Source organism: Leucoraja erinacea, chromosome 3, assembly GCF_028641065.1.
Source record: "Leucoraja erinacea ecotype New England chromosome 3, Leri_hhj_1, whole genome shotgun sequence".
NCBI lineage: Eukaryota > Metazoa > Chordata > Chondrichthyes > Rajiformes > Rajidae > Leucoraja > Leucoraja erinaceus.
The window spans coordinates 63,054,977-63,075,075 of record NC_073379.1 but is presented as its reverse complement, the minus strand read 5'-3'; the positions used below and the strand labels follow the sequence as shown (position 1 = coordinate 63,075,075).

General features: G+C 40.6%; 1 protein-coding gene across 1 annotated transcript in view; it reads left to right on the top strand.

Moving 5' to 3' along the window:
- Positions 1–20,099, top strand: part of LOC129694163 (low-density lipoprotein receptor-related protein 1B-like) — a 76,837-nt gene that overhangs the window by 42,692 nt on the left and 14,046 nt on the right. Inside the window, exons 28-40 of the mRNA XM_055630884.1 lie at positions 345–461; positions 543–668; positions 4,589–4,775; positions 5,352–5,576; positions 6,468–6,586; positions 6,667–6,806; positions 7,352–7,493; positions 9,828–9,977; positions 12,847–12,969; positions 14,104–14,226; positions 15,528–15,902; positions 19,074–19,277; positions 19,354–19,476. Coding sequence (XP_055486859.1) covers positions 345–461; positions 543–668; positions 4,589–4,775; positions 5,352–5,576; positions 6,468–6,586; positions 6,667–6,806; positions 7,352–7,493; positions 9,828–9,977; positions 12,847–12,969; positions 14,104–14,226; positions 15,528–15,902; positions 19,074–19,277; positions 19,354–19,476 — 2,154 coding nt within the window. The remainder of the gene's footprint in view (positions 1–344; positions 462–542; positions 669–4,588; positions 4,776–5,351; positions 5,577–6,467; positions 6,587–6,666; positions 6,807–7,351; positions 7,494–9,827; positions 9,978–12,846; positions 12,970–14,103; positions 14,227–15,527; positions 15,903–19,073; positions 19,278–19,353; positions 19,477–20,099) is intronic.

The following is a 20,099-nucleotide window of genomic DNA, read 5'->3' as shown; positions in this document are numbered from 1 at the left end:
TTACTAATTACTCGTTTGGTGTGGGATTTTGAAATTATCACTGAGCATTGTTGGAAGAGTTTGGATGTAAATTTTGCCTGAACTGCCCAGATGAGCGCATAAATGATTATTCACTTTTTTTTTATAATTTAGTGCCCAGCTCTACAATATCCTTTCATCAGTGAGGAGAAATGTAGAGCAGATGGCAATTGGATCCTTTGGAAGCCTTTTGAGGTTTACCTATAATTCTCCGCAGTATTTAATGGTTAATAATGAATTCCCCTGTGGAAACTTCAAAGAGCAATTTTTTTTTGCTAGTGATTCATCAGGGAGATTTAGTGTGTTAATAGAAAAATGTTTTTCAGATGTAAATGAATGCCTGGTGAACAAAGGTGGCTGTTCTCACATCTGCAAGGATCTGGTCATTGGCTATGAATGTGATTGTCCTGTAGGTTTCAAATTAAACAAGACAACCTGCATTGGTAAGTTGGCTCTCATCTCTTCCACAAGTGATTGGTCACCCATTCTATAAAACTTAAAGGCAACTGGTGTTTTAATCACAGATGTTGATGAATGTGGAGATCCTGGAATCTGCAGTCAAAAGTGCATCAATTTGGAGGGCAGCTTTGTGTGTGAATGCCAAAGTGGATATCGTACTGATCCAGTCAATGGAACTTGCAAAGCTGTAGGTAAGTGTTAATTTAAAACTCAAGGAATAGTGTTATTTAGAGATGCTGCGTGGAAACAGGACCCTCACCAAGTCCATGCTGACTAGTACACTTGTTCTATCCTACACACCAGGAACAATTTACAGAAGCCAATTAACCTACAAATTTGCATGTCTTTGGAAAGTGGCAGGAAACCGGAGCACCTGGAGAAAACCCACGCGATCAGGGGAAACATTGAAACATAGACAATAGGTGCAGGAGTAGGCCATTCAGCCCTTCAAGCCAGAACAGCCATTCAATATGATCATGGTTGATCATCCAAAATCAGTACCCCGTTCCTGCTTTTTCCCCATATCCCTTGATAACTTTAGCCCTAAGAGCTAAATCTAACTCTTGAACATCCAGTGAATTGGCCACCACTGATTTCTGTAGTGGAGAATTCTACAGATTCACAACTCTGGGTGAAAAAGTTTTTCCTCATCTCAGTCCTGAATGGCCTACCCTTCATTCTTAAACTGTGACCCCTGGTTCTGGACTCCCCAAACCTTGGGAACATTTTTCCTGCATCTAGTCTGTCCAATTCCATAATTTTATACATTTCTATTCTCCCCTCCGACCCCCTCTCGTCCTTCTAAATTCCAGTGAATACAAGCCCAGTCGACCCATTATTTTATCATATGTCAGTCCCGCCATCCTGGGAATTAACCTGGTGAACCCACACTGCACTCCCTCAATAGCAAGAATATCCTTCCTCAAATTAGGAGACCAAAACTGCACACAATATTCCAGGTGTGGTCTCACCAGGGCCCTGTACAACTGCAATAGGACCTCCTTGCTCCTATACTCAAATCCTCTCGCTATGAAGGCCAACGTGCCATTTGTTTTCTTCACTGCCTGCTGTACCTGCATGCTTATTTTCAGTGACTGGTGTACAAGGCCACCCAGGTCTCGTTGCACGTCCCCTTCTCCTATGACGTTCAGATAATAATCTGCCTTCCTGTTCTTGACACCATAGTGGATAATCTCACATATTTCTACATTATACTGCATCTGCAATGCATCTGCCCACTCACCCAACCTATCCAAGTCACCCCGCAGACTCGTAGCATCCTCCTCACAGCTCACACTGCCACCCAGTTTGTGTCATTCGCAAACTTGGAGATGTTACATTTAATTCCCTCATCTAAATCGTTAATCTATATTGTAAATAACTGGGGTCCCAGCACATAACCTTGAGGCACCCCACTGACAGGAAGAACATACAAAGTCCATGCACCTCACCTGTAGTCAGAATCGAACCAGGGTCTCTGGCGCTGTGAGGCAGCAACTCTCCCACTGTGCTGCCCAATAGTAAACATTGGCAGTTTTAGATTTGCACTTCACCAAAGATGAAAACTGTATTGGTCACAATAGGCTTGGTGGATTTTGTGACACAACCACAGGTGCTTGAATCTGAAGCAAAAACTGCTGGAGAAACTTTGTTTCTTAGACTGAGACCTTGCATCAGAAATGGCCCGAGTTCCTCCAGCAGGCTGGTATTTGGTGTTTTTGGTATTTAGGCTGAAAGTTGCAAGTTGTATCCACAGCAACAGGAGGAAGACAGTGCCAGAGTAGCTCAGCAGGTTAGGCGGCATCTCGGGAGAACTTGAATAGTTTTTAGAATTAGATTCCTTTATTGTCATTCAGACCTTTCGGTCTGAACAAAATTATGTTGCCTGCAGTCATACACAGAACCAATAAAAACAAAACATACAATAAACACAAATTAAACATCCACCACAGTGAGTTCACCAAGCACATCCTCATTGTGATGGAGGCAAAGTCTTAGTCTCCGTCTCTTCCCTCCTTGTTCTCCCTCTGCGCGATCGTTCAGAATTCTGATCTGAAATATCACCTATCCATTTTCTCCTGAGATGCTGCTGCTCCTGCTGAGTTACTCCAGCACTGTCTCTTGTAAACCAGCATCTGCAGTTGCTTGTTTGTGCGTTCCGCTGCAACAGGGCGCTTCCAACTTGTAATTGTTCTGTTTTGCAGAAAACGTTCAATCCTATTAATCTTAGCACAGGTGTACTTGATGATCAGTACCCTTAAAGGGGCTGTCCCACTGCGGCGACCTAATCTGTGAGTTTAGAAGAGTTTGGCCTCGACTCAAACTCTCAGCATGGTCAACACGTGGTCCTAGGAGGTCCTATGAGGTCACGTGTATGTGTGTGTTTTTTCCAGGCGAGTGTCGAAGACAGTTGCTGAAACGTTGTGTCAGTGGGCCCCATAAGTATCAAATAGTTTGCAAGGCCCTTAAGTAAGTACATTTATTGGCCAAGTATTGGCATACAAGCTATTTGCCTTGGTGCTCCACCCACAAGTAACAACATGACACAGTGACAGATACGAATGACTTGGAAAACACTAAACATTAATAATAATAAAACATTAATGAAAAAACACCATTGATCAAGCATATGAACCAACAAAATAGCTTGCAAGTAAACAAAGTTTTAAACCTCACTGGCCAGAGCATCACTTGTTCTCTCCCCCCCAACTCCTCAACCCAAATCTATTTAATTTGAATCTATTTTATGCAATTTCTGCTTTATAGTAGGCTATATTTGATAGACGGATCCAAGAGCTACAGAGTAAATTAAGACGGATCCTTGGTTAATATAAATACATATCCTGGACTAAAAATCACTTTCTACAGCATACCTGTGCTGGATTTCCATGTTTTGCCTACAGTTGGAATTTTGGCCAAACTAGTGTTTAGTGGGGTAGTTTTCTGTCCATATATCAACAAATCAATGCAGAGGGCATCAGTCCCTCTTCTGATCTGCCATTCATATGCTAATGACCGATCTTTTGCCTCATTTTCCTTTTGGCTCCTGTTAGCTTCTCTGAGATTTGAATATATTTCGAGGATCTATGGTAGACTAAAATACCAAAGCTTTACATTGCTCAAAAATAACCTCTACTGAGTAAGCTAACACATTGTCCCATATTTTATTCCAGCTTTATGATGCAGCTTCATTCCTCTATTGATTTTTTGTGTCAACTAAGAGTTTATGCTGGTTCTACTCATGTAGTCTTTCACTAGAATAGTCAAACCTTGAATAATCGGTGCAGTGCTCATCTTTATCCACTGTAAATTATATTATTAACCCAGCCAACATTCAGCTCTCTGATAACATTGAATGTTAGGTAAACATTTCCTCAGTTTTGTACAACTTCTGAAATGGCTCTTGTCATAGGCAATTTTCAATATTTTTCGGTAATCGGAGGGCATTGCTTTTGATCATTTCTAATCGCTAGATTCCTGGCCTACTGACTAATTACTGACAGTTAAGCAATTTGGCTATCTCTTGAATTATCACTCTGCACAAATTGGTACCCCATCTGAGAATGACTCTGACTGTGGGGGAAATGTCCTCTTTAGCAATGCATACTTTGCCTCCAAGATCAACACTAATTTTGTCCATCTGTCCCCTGGCTTTAACTCTATATTAACTTGATTCAAACATCAGCATTTTCTCATTCAGTACAGCAAGGATTGACATTTCATAAGGTAAAGGGTTAATGTCACAAAATAGTTAGCTTGCAATGTCTTTGAAATGAACTTTACCCATCACGATCTTTTGAGGAATTATGCAATTATGCAAATGTTTTAGGGGTACATCAGTCTCCAATTGCAAAACAATATAGGAATAAATACCTCGGGCACTTTTCAATATTCTGTAAAACACTTTGAATTTGCATTTCAGTTAACTGATGTCTGCAGAGCAAGTGGAAGGTCTTTGGGACTAAAATTTAACAACCAATTTAATTTAATTTGCCACTTCACTGATTTCTCGAGTTGCTTTTATCTGTATTCTCAAAGGAGAAAATACTTTGGTCCCAAGGTGAGTGTCAATGTATTGAAGCTTTCATTAGACAATTTTCTATATTTAAAGATCTACGTTTTGCAGGTGAACAACCTTACTTGGTCTTCACCAATCGCCATGAAATCAGGATGCTGGGATTGCGTCACAAAGAGTATAGACAGGTGCTTGCCCACCTGAGAAACGCTGTGGCACTCGATGCTGATGTTGCAGAGAAGAGAATCTTCTGGGCTGACTTGGGAGAGCAAGCAATCTTTAGGTAATTCAATGCAAAATTCATCTTGATGACCTCTTGTAGCTGTCTGTGTGCAAAACTGTCTCCAATTTAGAAACACGAGCTGAAACATTTGCCAATACTCTGGTATGTAGCCAAAATGGTTTAGATTTGGTGCACATTTCGATATTTAGTTTATTGAAATTTGTAACAAAGTAATGTTATTGGTATTTTAATTGTACTAATCTTGAAGTTTTGTATTTAATTTTGGCTAGTATTTTTTAATTGTCATATCCATGATGTAAACTGACCTGGACAATATTCAGTGGCACGTCGGTAAATAAGAAACTGATTGCATTGGCTTAAATTTTTCTCCTATTCTTGAGCGGGTAGGGGTGAGTCAATTGTCTTTAATTATGGAATGGAGTTTTAACAAAAACAAGCTCCATGTTAATGGTGCTTTCTACACAATTATGCAAACAATTTGTGTTCATTCATCTACAGATTTGGGGTGTTTAAAGATTTTTTTTAATGCACATAGTTGGTGGATGAATAAACATGATCAGCTTAAATTTTCTTGATGTTTGTATGAAGTAATGATTTAATCATTAACTCCTTCAGTATGCTAATGGGTGGCCACAAAGGAAAAGCTGACTCTTCCAGAATTGTAAACAACATTCGTATTCATGTGAGGATTGCAGTGGACTGGATTTATAACAACATATACTGGACAGACATGGGTGCTAGAACCATTTCTGTGGCAAGCTTTGATGGAAAAAGCATGAAGACTCTGTTTGACAGCAACTTGAGGGAGCCAGCCTCTGTAGCAGTTGATCCACTATCTGGGTATGAAGCTTGCTTTTAATATACCATATGATATAGTACAGTGAGTGGGCCAGATGAATATTCTTTTTAATTAAAGCTTTTAGCTCTGATAACCAAATTCTAATTATGCAGAGTGAATATTTAAAACTGATTTGCAGCACTTTTGTACTTGTTACAGGTGTTTACAGAAGCTGCTGTATTTTGTTTCTTGGCACATTTTGTATGCCTCTTTAAATATTTCCAATTACATTGATTCTGATCACTGAGGTGAAACATTTTACCATCCATTTTAATTTCCCTCCATAGTATTGAAGCAGATTTGGTATTAACAATCAAGCTAATTAATGCATCTGAGAATTTGCCGAAATATGCAAATGTTGAATGTTTCTAAATGAATTGCTGCTAAACTGGCATAAATATGATATTGACCAAATAATTGCCTGCACTGTAACCATTGACTCATCATTTCTATGACAAGGATGCATGCAATTCCAGCTGAAACTAAAATGTGCCCTAATGCCAGAGCATTGTCTCTATTGACACAGGAATAAACAGAATAGCAATCATCGTCGAGCCTTCCCCTCGAGGTTTTCTTTGATCTATAGCTATTTTGGGCATATTTCTAATGGAGGCCAACAAGTCTGTTCTATTTAAATCATGCTAAGCTGGAGAATGTATTCATTTTGATTTGCATTGGAGTTTAATGTATTTTTTAGAAAACTTGAGCTGAGACATCTTGCGTTATGTGTGCAAGCACCAATTTAATCTTGCAATCTTAAGACATTGCAAAGTACAGTTACTGTTAAAAGTCTGCCTAGCTAGACGGGGTACTTTAATTTTAATTGCAGTACAATATACTAAATCAATTATGAAGTATTGATGTGCTCTTTAAATTTGCACTTTATACTTAAGGTATATGTATTGGGCAGACCGGGGTGAACCAGCAGTAATTGAAAAAGCAGGAATGAATGGTATTGATCGCAAACTCCTTGTGACCAGAGGCATTCAGTGGCCAAATGCCATTGCAATTGGTGAGTAGATTTGTATGTATGAAAGTAGACGTGAGAGTCCAAACCTTGGAGCCTGGTTTATTTATTCCAACTTGCCACAGATCGTGTGAAAAATCGACTTTATTGGGTTGACTCAAAGCTGCACACATTGTCAAGTGTGAACATGGTTGGAGAGGATAGAAGAACTGTGCTTTCTTCACATGAATATCTTGCTCATCCTTTTGGTGTATCCATGTTTGAGGTAGGTAGAACCCGAGGTAAAGGAGAGCAGTTTGAATTTTGGTAGGAGCAGAGGTGATGGTATTCATAGTAAATTGAGTGCCTTGTTTGGATGCATGAGACTTTGGCAGAAACTTGCTGCCTTCTATAGGAACACGGGTGCAGGTGATCTGTCAATGAAACTGCCACTACAACACATGGACAATGGTCCTTCTTCTCTTGGCTTTGTTTGCAATGTGTGCCTGACCATGGCTTGCAATAAAAACACAACCTGAAAACACTTGTGGTCTTTAACCACAAATCCTAACTTTTTCATTCCATGTTTGTTGCCTAACCTGCACTTCCAGCACATTGTCTTTATTTTAGATTTCCTGTGACTAGTGTTTCATTCATTGTCGGAATTGAATTTTGTCCTAAATATGGCAAATTCTGGCTACAAAGTCCATAAATGGCTAGGTTATTGCCTGTTATTTGGTGCAAAGAACAGAACTTGCCATTTGACAAAGGTGACTCACGGTGATGAATTCATTGTATTTGGTTGATCTGAATGTTGAAATCCCATTTTAGGATGATATCTTCTGGACCGACTGGGAGCATAATGCTGTATATGGAGCTGACAAATTCACAGGCGAGCATCTGGTGACTTTAGTCTCCGACTTGAAGGAGGCTCAGGATATCATTGCCTATCATGCACTAGCACAACCACCAGGTAGGATGCTTGGTACTTTCTGGAAAAAGATTCATGGTAACGCCCATGGTAATTATCCTGTGGTTGGATCAATTCTAGTTGAACAATAATGGATTAGAAATATGCTGACTTGATAAGGACATTTGGGGAGGGGTTGGCCGGCGGCCACTGCGGAGGGTGCGGCTGGCGGTCCCTGGCACGTCGGGGAGCGGGTTCCTCGGGAGTTGGAGCAAGTTTGGGCCGGAGTTGCCACTGCTTCTCCTCGCTGGCTGTGGGGATGGGGCCGCCGGTGTGCCCGGGCGGGGATGGGACACTCGGGCGGGGGGGGGGGGGGCATCGCGCGGTTCAGTGGTGGTTCAGCAGCGCTTACGGAGCCGGGGACCCGGGGGCGATCCTGACTGCGGATGAGGCATGGGTCTGTGTGAGCACACCAGCCGAGAACATCTCTCCCCTGGCTCCCACTCGCATCTGCCCCCCTCTCTCACTATTACACCCCACTCTCCCGCTACCTGGCACCCCCTTTCCTCAGATTAAATATTTTTACATGTAAATTATGAATAAAGATAAGAATTTATAGACCGTTTATACAGCCAACGCTTTTTCTTTATGACTAATGACAAATCGCATGATTCCATGCGTTTTTCGGAACACTGAACACACTTACTGTAGATAGAAGCAGTGCTATTAAGTATATGCTTTGTTGTTATGACTGCTATTGTTTTGGGACAGTATGTTCCTAATTTTCTCTTTCAATCATTACTTGCTTGACAGTAGCCATTTGTCTATGACCGTGCTGTGATAGCCACAGCAACCTTTCAGTAGTAGAGCAGCATGCTTGAGCAGGTTGTGAGAGAACATGGGCCCCATTGGGATGGAGCTTCCAAAGGAGCTTCCAAGCCACCTCAAAGGGTATTTTCTTTCAATTTACCCAAAACCCATTGGGCATTCTAAGGCTGAAAAGTGATTTAGTAATATCATGCATCTTTCTGGAAACTCATCTAGATTTAATTCAGTCATGTCTTTGGGATTAAATTACTATTTAGGATGTTGGTGGGCTGGTGATGATGCCAATGCATGTTAAGGAGACATGATTAGACTCTGCTGATTGTTGCCATCTGACTTGGCAGTGTTCATTTTTAGGATGGGTTATTATCTGGACTGCGATATATATTTTAAGCTACCTGTATTAAAACTAGGATAATACAGGCAATTTGTTGTGTATTTGTGATAAACGTGCTAAGTGGCATATTGTGATTTTTTTTTTAAACCTTTTAGCAGCACGGATGCTGCTTGCATTTTAATTTGAATCATAAAGCTATTCAGCTGCACCAATTATGACTGACCTTTTGTTTATTTGTTAATATGCAAATGAATGGGTTTTAATTAATTTAAATTACTTCAATGGATCAATTTGTACCACATTCACTCGTTTCAAAAAAATCAATTTGAGCAAGAATCTCAAAGATAAATGAAACATCGATATTTTATGACTTAAGCACAAGAGGTTCCTGGATGGTAGTCACTGACAACCAAAGGGGAGGGAGAGAAGGGGTTGTGGCACCCATGAAATAATAATGCAGTGTTCCCATTTTGACCAATGTGCAAAGGAATATATGAAATGTCAGTAAAATCTATTGTAAATTTAGATTAGTAGCTGCAAGATTAGTTTCCATTTTGGTGTGGAAAAGGGGCGCTGAATCTGGGTATCACTGACAAGACTGCAATGTATTGCCCTTAATAGTGGCAAGTTGCTGCAGGCCTTTTGGTAAAAAAGACTCTCACACTGCCAGTGTTCTAGGCTTTGGACCCAATGAAAGATGGTAAGTTAAGATGTGCTGCTTGGACTATGATCCACATTTGAATCCCTCCAGTTGGTAGATTCATGGCATAGGGAAGCAGCTATTGGAGCAGCCCAAAGGAACATCTATAATGCATTTTTGTGGATGTGCGCCACTGTTCACTGTTAGATGTCGTATCGATCAAGCAGGTTTCTTTTCTGGGTGCTTGAGAAGCACCTTTAAGATATCGGCAGATAAGTAATTTGAAGCATGATGCTGTCTCTCTCTTAAACTATAGAATTTGTGCCTCCCCAACTTTGATCATTGGTGACTTTTCCAGATGCTTGGATGGCTTGCTGCCAATGCAATTTAAAGTTGAGGGGAGACTATTTGTTGCCATGAGTATTGCCACTTCCCCATGCCGCAATGTTCATCTTGTTGCATTCAGTGGTGGACTGCTTTAAGTGGCAAAACTCACCATTGGTCAGCATAGGTATTTTCCAAATGGATGCAGATAGTTGGGCCTAGGATTTGCTTAACAGGATTGCTTCCTGATTTTGACTTTTAAACTCTACAGGCAAAGATTGGTGTAATGAAAACTTGAAGAATGGAGGATGCACATACATGTGTCTGCCAGCTCCTCGGATAAACAGTCGCTCTCCAAAGTACACTTGTGTGTGCCCATTTGGGATGGAGTTGCAGAATGATGGACAGCTTTGCAGAACAGGTATGAAAATGGTTTTCCTGTTCAGATTTCTGCAAAGAATTGGGGGAAACTAACGGTCTGTAGCACCCCTTGTTTCATGTCTCTAAATATTGATGGTCAACCATGGCTAATGCATCTAGCAAAGCATCAAAATTAACATTAAAAGGAAGAGTTTTCCTCAACCATGATGTTTGAACTGAAGATCACATTATAGATGTGCTGGTTTTCAATAAACACTGTGAGACTGGATGGAATCTTTAAATAACAGGATTTGGGAAACTGAGAATTTCATATCCACCAAATCCTGTTATGTAGTCTCGAGCAGTTCTTGACCTTTGATTCCGTATCACTTATCAATGTGTTTTGGTCCCCATCGCTTGGAGTAATGTGGACTGGGATTGTCAATAATTGTTCCTATAGCAATTAGTCACAACCAGCACAGTATTCACCACTCAATACATCCCAGATTTCTATGGCTCGTGAAGTCTGGAATATACCTTGGTCCATCCATGTTTTGTCTCTATTTGGAGCGTAGCTGGAATTTCCAGTGATCCACTGAAGAATCCATCCCAATCCTATACCTGACAAACCTAGTATCAGATTAGAATTTCCATTCCTTTACCATGTCTGACAGGTATAGGATATTCTAATCCAATGGATATTCCAGCTAAAATTGGAAGGAAATAGAAGTAAGCTTGTTTTTTAGTGTAGTTAACCATTTTTTAAGCAAGATTAGTTCAGACTTAATGGTTTGGCATGGGTGGAAATGCTGCCCCAGCTTTGGTCCCCTAATTTGAGGAAGGACATTCTTGCTATTGAGGGAGTGCAGCGTAGGTTTACAAGGTTAATTCCAGGGATGGCTGGACTGTCATATGCTGAAAGAATGGAGCAGCTGGGCTTGTATACTCTGGAGTTTAGAAGGATGAGAGGGCATCTTATTGAAACGTATAAGATTATTAAGGGTTTGGACACGCTAGAGGCAGGAAACGTGTTCCCGATGTTGGGGGAGTCCAGAACCAGGGGCCACAGTTTAAGAATGGTGGGTAAGCCATTTAGAACGGAGATGCGGAAACACTTTTTCTCACAGAGTTGTGAGTCTGGGGAATTCTCTGCCTCAGAGGGTGGTGGAGGCCGGTTCTCTGGATACTTTCAAGTGAGAGCTAGATAGGGCTCTTAAAGATAGCGGAGTCAGGGGATATGGGAAGAAGGCAGGAATGGGGTACTGATTGGGGATGATCAGCCATGATCACATAGAATGGCGGTGCTGGCTCAAGGGGCCGAATGGCCTACTCCTGCACCTATTGTCTATTGTCAAGGCTTCCTTCTGGGGATGGACCTCAGCCTGAGGTCTGCTCGGCCTCATTACCTCGGGGTGGGAAGATAGGTTGGTTTGTTTACTCAAATGGGAACAGTTGGGTAAATACAATTTTTACCATGAAGCTAATATTCCTAACCTCAGTGAATGCGCATCATTTAATTTTGCCCACTTTTTAACTTGGTGTGAATTGGACCAACTTGCCTATTGTTTCATTTACAAGTATATTCAAGTTAATGGTTATTTCATATTTCAGTGGGAGATTGGATTTTAGCAGCAGTAGCATTGGCTCGGGTTTTAATCTGCCAGATGCCTAAAGCAAGCCAGATCCAATTAGCATCAATATCACTGACGTCTGGCCACCAAATAGTGCAGTTCAAGCATGCTAAATATTGCAAAATTATACCCATCTCTAACTTATGTTAGTGACCATAGGCATTCCTTCTCTCCAGAGATGCTGCCTGACCCGCTCAGTTACTCCACCATTTTGTGTCTACGAACCAATAAAAAATATCTTCAGTCAAGTTTGGGTGTTTCCCAAAAATCGGTCACGATTGCATAACAATCCGAACTGAAAAGTGTTGGTCATTGCTTGACACCTCAGAAGCTATACCTCTAATCTGAAAAAGCCAATGCCTTCACCGTGGCATGGAAGCCAATCTATAAAGAAATTTGCAAGCAATTTCCTTGAGATAACCAGGCAGAGACCAGCAGCCATGGATTGTTCTCTTCCAAGGATCCTTGCTATTTGGAGGAGGGTATGGAAAGCAGTCGCTTGTAAAGTAGCTGCAATGACCTATTAAAATACTCTTGTGTGCTTATCCAGTGTCAGTTAATCAGACCTGCTCTCGTTTCATACCCAGCAGTAGCTTCAGAGCAAGAAGATGTTAAGATGACATGTTTAAATTGGCCCACTATCTCAATTCATCTTTGCTCTCTACCCTGGGCTGAGTCTGCTGGTAGAATGTATGGTCAAATGTGTTGCCTTCTGACCTTTGCATTTCAACGTGCATGGTAAATTATATTTGCTATGCAATGACTATTGGCCAGTAGCAAGTAAGATTGAGTCCTTCAATATCCAAAATTTAGTTCCATATGGAGTATTTGAATGAAGATCAGCAGACATGTGATATTTTGCAAGTTTCTATAATTCCCTCTGAACCTTCTCTACCCAACCCCACCGTGTTCTAAATCTGCTTCATGTGGTATGTGCAAGTTGATTTGTCCTAATTTTGAACCTTATCCTTAGAATACCAAAAATTTGCCTGAAACTTTCTATGAATGCCACCTTAGCCCAGTACTTATCAAGCCAAGCTATTCAACTACAGCAGAAGAAAAGTTTGGTAGTCAAATCTGTCATCTTTTTTCTTTTTTCATTAATGACCATTCTTGCATCGGCTCAATCTAATGGAGTAAATTATTGGGGGGAGGGATAACTAGGTTGAAGATTTTGCACAAAAATCATGAAATAACTACTGCACAAATGCATTGCTGAGGAATTGCATATATGTCAGTAAAATTAACTTCTAGTTGTATTGGATAGCATGAATGATTTGCACGTGTCTATTGTCCTAGCCAAAGCACATTGTGCTGCAACAGAATTCCAATGTCAAGATGGGCAATGTATACCACGTAGATGGCAGTGTGATGGTAACGCTGATTGTCGTGATGGATCTGATGAAAGTCATGAAGATTGTTGTGAGTACTTCATTTTGGTATAATTCCTAGCTCTCATTTAAATTTTTGCTATTGTGGATTTATTAACATTTTCCGTAATTAATCTGTGTGGACTAGGTGACCTGAAAAGGGTTGAGATTTACAGAACAATTCCACTGGTGCTTCCCATTGCTGCTGACATCTGTCAAACTGTCCCTGATTTGCATTTCTTTATTCTTAAATCCACCCAAATGAAGGACAACATTTAGGAACCTCTGCTTAATGCACTGAAATTGCCCCAAACATCATCCCGATGCTTTTTGGCTACTTCATCTCTGGTAGTTTTTCAACACGGTGATCGTAGTTCGACATTGAAGACTCAGGAATGTGTATTCAATTTTCAAGATATTTTACAAGTTGCAATTGCCTGACATTGGTTAAACTAGGGAATTGGATGTTTTTGAAATTCAGCTATTGAAAGGGTCTTTTGGGGACTGATTATCCCTGTCCTTCAAAAATCAGTTCTGATATTCCAAAGATCTTGTAAAAACTATTTATAGTTTAGGACGGCATGGTGGTGCAGCGGTAGAGTTGCTGCCTTAGAGTGCCAGACACCCAGGTTCAATCCTGACAGTGTTGTCTATACGGAGTTTATACGTTCTCCCCATGACCCACGTGAGTTTTCTTCGGGTGCTCCGGTTTCCGCCCACACGCCAAAGACGTACAGTTTTGCAGGCGAATTGGCTTGGTAACAATTGTGTTGGATGGTGTTGGTGTGCAGTATCGCTGGTTGGCATGGTCGCAGTGGGCTGAAGAGCCTGATTCTCAACCTAAATAACTGAAACTTTTTAAGTATTGGTACAATGTATTTAAATTCAAACTTAATTGATTGCACTCCAAATAAGTAGTTTAACTGAAACTTGGTACTTATTTTATCCACGAGTAGTTGCTCTACTCAACAGCCAAAAATCTGTTGCCTCCCTTTGATCTGGTATTTTGTTGGTTCACATGCTTGATCAATGGTGTTTTATCATTAATGTTTTATTATTATTAATGTTTAGTGTTTTCTGAGTCATTCATAACTGTCACTGTATGCCATGTTACTTGTGGGCGGAGCACCAAGACAAATTCCTTGTATATGAATACTTGGCCAATAAACTTACTACCTTATTTCAGATCTGAGAAATTGTCCCACTAATGAAATCAAATGTGGCCCTGGTTCCCTTCAATGTATTCCGGCTTCCTGGAAATGCAATGGACTGGTAGACTGCGATGATGGTAGTGATGAAGAAAACTGTGGTAAGTTGGTAAATTTTCTCATCTAATGCAAGATCTCTTTACCTGGTTCTTTCTTCCTTTCCTGGTTTGTCCTATTTAAAATCAAGGTTGCACAATCAAACTTTCTGGCACAGCTACTTCAGTTATGCAAAGTGTACTTTCAAATTGTGCCATTTGAAATTCAACCCATTGTGTTAAAATGGTTCAGTCAAATTTGGGGATAAATAAGAAAATGATCTCATACAGAGTTTGAATATTTGGGTTGTGGACATTGAGGATGGGTAGATAGGCTAAAACCTCAGTAAAATGGTGAGGCTGAGTAGTTTGCAAGTCATTTAATGTCTTGTTACATCTACATGGGACAGTCCTGTAGAGACTAGTTTCATTTAACTTGACGGGGAGAACCTTTATTGCTGAACTGCCAGTCAATAACAAACTTTGGCATTAAGTTTTATTTTGTAATGAAACTGTATAATCTATTGTATTTAAATATTCAGTGCTAAAGAGCAAGGTATTTGCAGACATTGTCTAATAATCGAGATGGCTAGAGAATCTATTTGCAAACGGAAACATTCTCCAATAATTGAGAGGGGTAGATAATTTCAACTAATAGCTCTGCAGATCTGTTCAGGCTGCTTCCACCACCCCCAACACATTTCCTGGTAAATGTAGCAAAATGATTGGATTCCATGCAGCGCAGGTCAAGAATTTTGATTTTAGTTGTTACAGGAGTGAGTTCTGATATTTCCACTCTTTGCTAGTAGATGGATTCCACATCATAATGACTTAACACATGTAATCTACTTTAAACTTTCCTTAAATGTGTTTGAAGACTAACTGCCACTTAATACATCAGTTGAACTCATATCCCCCTTATTTGAAGGCCCTAGTATCTCTAAGAAAACAATTATTTAAACTTTGTTCTTCCTTTTTGAGTTAAAGAACATAAACTCAAATTGATTCCTGGCATGAGGGGATGCTGCTTCCACCTCCGAGCTTAGAATAAATGTTAATCATGCGAAAATACAGAAGAGGGTCTGAGCAAGCCACGATGTGGCAACTGGAGCTGTGTCTGGGATTGGGGCCTACTCTTGGCGTGAAGGATGGCCATTTGCAGACGAGGTTGGATTTCCTATCACAGCTGGATTGTTTGACTGACTTCCTGCTTGATCATTCATCGAGTTGGTTTTATCATTAGATCTTGGAACTGATGAAATAGTATATGTAGAGGGATGAAGTTACCATTTATGTTCAATGGTAAAGCAGTTTAAGGGGGTTGTAGTCTGCATTCCTTAAGTGCGAGTTTCTTTTTTCTTTTTCAGGTCTTATTACTTGCAGCTCGGGGGAGTTTACTTGCTTGAATAGCAGATGTGTCTCAGAGGTGTTTTTATGCAATGGTGAAGATGACTGTGGTGATGGAAGTGATGAAAGAGACTGTACTCCACCAATATGTGGCCCACATGAGTTTCAATGCCTTAATTCTTCGGAGTGTATATCCTCGAGTTGGATATGTGACCAGAGTGTTGATTGTATTGACCAGTCTGACGAATCTCCAGCTACCTGTGGTATTACAGCAGCTCCAGTTGTCACCTGTCCTCCAAATGAACTCCAGTGTGGTTCGGGTGAATGTATCCATCCACAATGGTACTGTGATGGGGATACTGACTGCAAGGATGGAAGTGATGAAGCAAGCTGCCGTAAGTGACTCTTCAGTTGTCCTGATTCTTATTGCATTTTGACCAACAAGTTGGAGCATTAAAGAATAATAGAAATCGTGACACTTTGATTGCTGTAGAACTACCATATGTACGGTAGGCCAGCACGGTGGCGCAGCGGCGCAGTGGTAGAGTTGCTGCCTTACAGCACATGCAGCACCGGAGACCTGGGTTTGATCCCGACTACGAGTGCTGTCTGTATGGAGTCTTGTACGTTCTCTCCGTGATCGCGTGGGTTTTCTACAATATCTTTGGTTTCCTCCCGCACTCCATAGACGTACAGGTTCGGTGTATGTGTAAATTATCCCGAGTGTGGGTAGGATAGTGTTAATGTGTGGGGATCACTGGTTGACCCGGACTCGGTGGGCCAAAGGGCCTGTTTCCATGCTGTATCTCTAAACTAAACTAAAGCCAGTTTCTAAACTCAAGTGCTCAGACCATTGCACTCGTTGCCAATTTTCTTTCTTTCTCTCTTGGATGGATACATGTAGTGAGGGCTTTCTGGGTAAGATTCTGTGCTGCAACATCCCGTATTTTTGGTAATCCAAGAGTTCACACAAAGGGTGAAATGCCACAATCTTACAACATTTTGTCTCTGTTTTCACACGTTATGCTGCGTAATGTTTTGATGCATGATGTGTAAAAACAGAAACTAGAATGTTAGTTGATTTAATACAAGGAAATGTTGCCTACAATCACTTTTATCATTTTGTCAGGCCCCATTGTTTCAAACCTGCTGGTTGACATCAGTGGTACAGTAGTGTTTTCTAATGCATGGCTGTTCACTACATTTGTGACATGTAGGACTCAATCATTATACTATTGCTGGACTCTAGGTGGGAATCCAGACCTAGCATAGGATCTCAGATCCATTTAATGTGGATTGTGAGGCAAAGAAATTGAGTTAATTTTAAATCTGAATAATTTAACTGCAGTTTTACAGCTTTAATGTATGAATGTTAGACGCTTGAATGGTTACAATCGCGGTTACAATCGCAGTTCCAATTCCAGTTTGTTTTCTGAAAAGGTTGAGTGTTTTTGGACAATGCGTCTGCATGCCTGCCTATGGCTCCAGCGGCTGGAATTTGAGCTGCATAGGGCCACCTTGGCATTTTGTAGCAGGACAAGAGAAATCATGCCTCGAGCATTTCTCCCTACCATCCCCCCCCCCCCCCCCCCCCCCCCCCCCCCCCCCCCCCCCCATCCATGGAGGTCAGTAGGTTGAATTTGGCACCATCAATACCCCAAGACAAGATAGGTGGGTTGGATTAGGATAGGTGGGACCTGTTAGCATACTGCTGCATGCCATTATACATACATTGAAGTTATGGAGGAGAACGGAAAAGGTAGGTATGGTGTATGTTTTATATGTGGATTTTAGCAAGGTTTTTACAAGGTTCCTCATAGTAGGCTAATCTGGAAGATTAAGATTTATGTGATCCACAATGACTTGGTCATGTGGATTCAGAATTTGCTCAGTCATAAAAGATAGAGGGTTGTGGTGGAAGGAAGATATTCTGGCTGAAGCTCTGACCAGGGATCTGTGTTGGGACCTCTGCTTCATATGACCTGGATTTAAATGTAGGTCATATACCACAGAGGTCCCAACACAGATTTAAATGTAGATAGGTTGGTGAGCAAGTATACTGATAACACCAAAATTGGAAGAGTTGCAGGCAGTGAAGAAGGCTGCCAAAAGATACAGCAAGATATAGATCAGCTGCAGAAATGGGCAGAGAAATGTCTGAGTGTTTGAGGAATGCAAGTGTAATCTATTGCACTTGGGGGGGGGGTTGAATGTAAAGGGGAAGTATATAGGTAATGGCAAGGCCCCAGATGACTTGATGATTTATGCAGAGAGAGATTGACGTGGAAAAGCTTTTCCCACTGAGAGTAGGGAAGTTCAAGGGGACATGACATGAGAATTGAAGTTTAGGGGTAACATGAGGGGGAACTTCTTTACTCAGAGAGTGGTAGCTGTGTGGAATGAGCTTCCAGTGAAGGTTCGTTTTTATCATTTAAAAATAAATTGGATAGTTATATGGATGGGAAGGAAATGGAGGGTTATGGTCTGAGCGCAGGTATATGGGACTAGGGGAGATTATGTGTTCGGCACGGACTAGAAGGGTCGAGATGGCCTGTTTCCGTTCTGTAATTGTTATATGGTTATATGGTATATAGGTAATTGCAAGGTCCCTGATGACATTGATATGCAGAGAGATTGTGGTGTTCAAATTCATAGCACACTGAAGGTGGCAACACAAGTGGATAGGGTAGTAAAGAAAGCATATGGTATGCATGTCTTCATTGCCAGGGGCATTGAGTATATGAGTTCGGAAGTCATTATGCAGCTCTATAGGACTTATTTAGTTAGATCATATTTGGAGTGTTGTGTGCAGTTCTGGTCACATCACAGGAAAGCTGTTAAGGTTTTGGAGGGGTTACAGGGGAGGTTTAGCAGAATGTTTCCTTAATTAGAGGGTTTTAGCTAAAAGGAGATTTTGGATAGACTTTGATTGTTTACTCTGGAACGTTGAAGATTGAGGAGAAACTTTATCAAGAGTATATAAAATTCTCAAAGGCATAGATAGGATAGACAGTGAGATCCTCTTTGCCAGGGTCAAAATGTTCAACGTTAGAGGGCATAAGATAAGAGAGGAAAGCTTGATGGAGATGCACTGGGCAAGTTTTTTAGGTTTTTTGTTGCCAGGGATGGTGATGAAGGCAAATATGATAATGGCATTTAAGAGGCTTTTAGATAGGCACATGGAAGTGCAGGGATGTAGATCAAGTATAGCCAGATAGGCTAATTTAACTTGGCATAATGTTTGGCACAAACTTTATGGGCCACAAGACCAGTTCCTGTGCTGTATAAAATGGTTACAGAATTCATTTCTGCCAATTGGTAAAGTACAAACTGGTAATGGCATGATGGGAACAACATCTGGAGCTACTGGTAAATTGAGCTGTCTTGTAAGTGTAATTTAAGGTATTTTTTCTGATTTGCAAATATATCAATTTTAAATGGAACAAGCAGATTTTTAGCTCTGGAGAAATCCACTGGATATTGACCACAAGGCATGCTCTCATTTCCTTCAAGTTTTTAAGTCGAGTACAACGTTATCTTTAATATCAACCATTTATCCCTGTGAGAAATGAAGACAGAAAATTGTGCAAAAGTATTTATTGCAAATTGTGTGGTTGTAATGCATAATTGTGATTTTCCTTTTTCTACAGCTCCTCGAACATGTCGACCAGATCACTTTGTGTGCAACGATGGTGAATGTATCGCTGGAAATAATGAATGTAACGGAATTGCTGATTGTGCTGATGGTAGTGATGAACTCAACTGTAAAAGTGAGTGCTTAAATATACTGGAATTATGACCTAGAGTATCTTTTAAGTACTCACACTTTTTTGTTTCTTTTCATAGGTATGGAATGCATGGGATCACTGGACTTCAAGTGTCAGAGTGGTGAATGCATAAATATTGTGAAAGTCTGTGATCAACAGCAGGATTGCAAAGACTGGAGTGATGAACTCCAGGGAAAATGTTGTAAGTGCATTTGGGAGATGCTGGTTAATCTGGACAGTTCTGCCATTGGTCTCTTTTGACAAAGCATCGAGCCAGAAGTTAAACCCCCCCCCCCCCCCCCCCCCAAATCCTCCCAGAAAAATGGAGAGAAAAAAAACAGTACCCAATTATTTGTCAGTACAGTTTTCTGTGAAGACGTTGGATTTGGTTCACACCATAGCCAAGTGACTAATCCAGTAATTACACAATACATCTGCATGGAGAACAAAAGGTTATTTCCTAATTGGATTGTTTCACAATACCAATACATTCACTTATTTGGTGGCTTTCAGTATTTCTTTTGCCTTCTTCCTATAAGATTAATAATACTGCCAATTGTCCATCAGGATTTATCAACAACTGCAGCAATGATATTCCAATAGTTTTAATCTGAAACTGACGAGCAAGTAATTTATTTAATCAGACCATATCCTGCAAGTTCCATGTTGATTTAAAGTCAATTATGCCCAGAGTTGGTATTCTGCAGTGCCAAATAGTACTTTTTAGTAAATATTACCTTGAATATGATGCTTGCAAGTACTTGTTACATGATATTAAAGTGTGAAGATTGCTGAATTATTCCACAAGTTGTCAAACTTGGAATA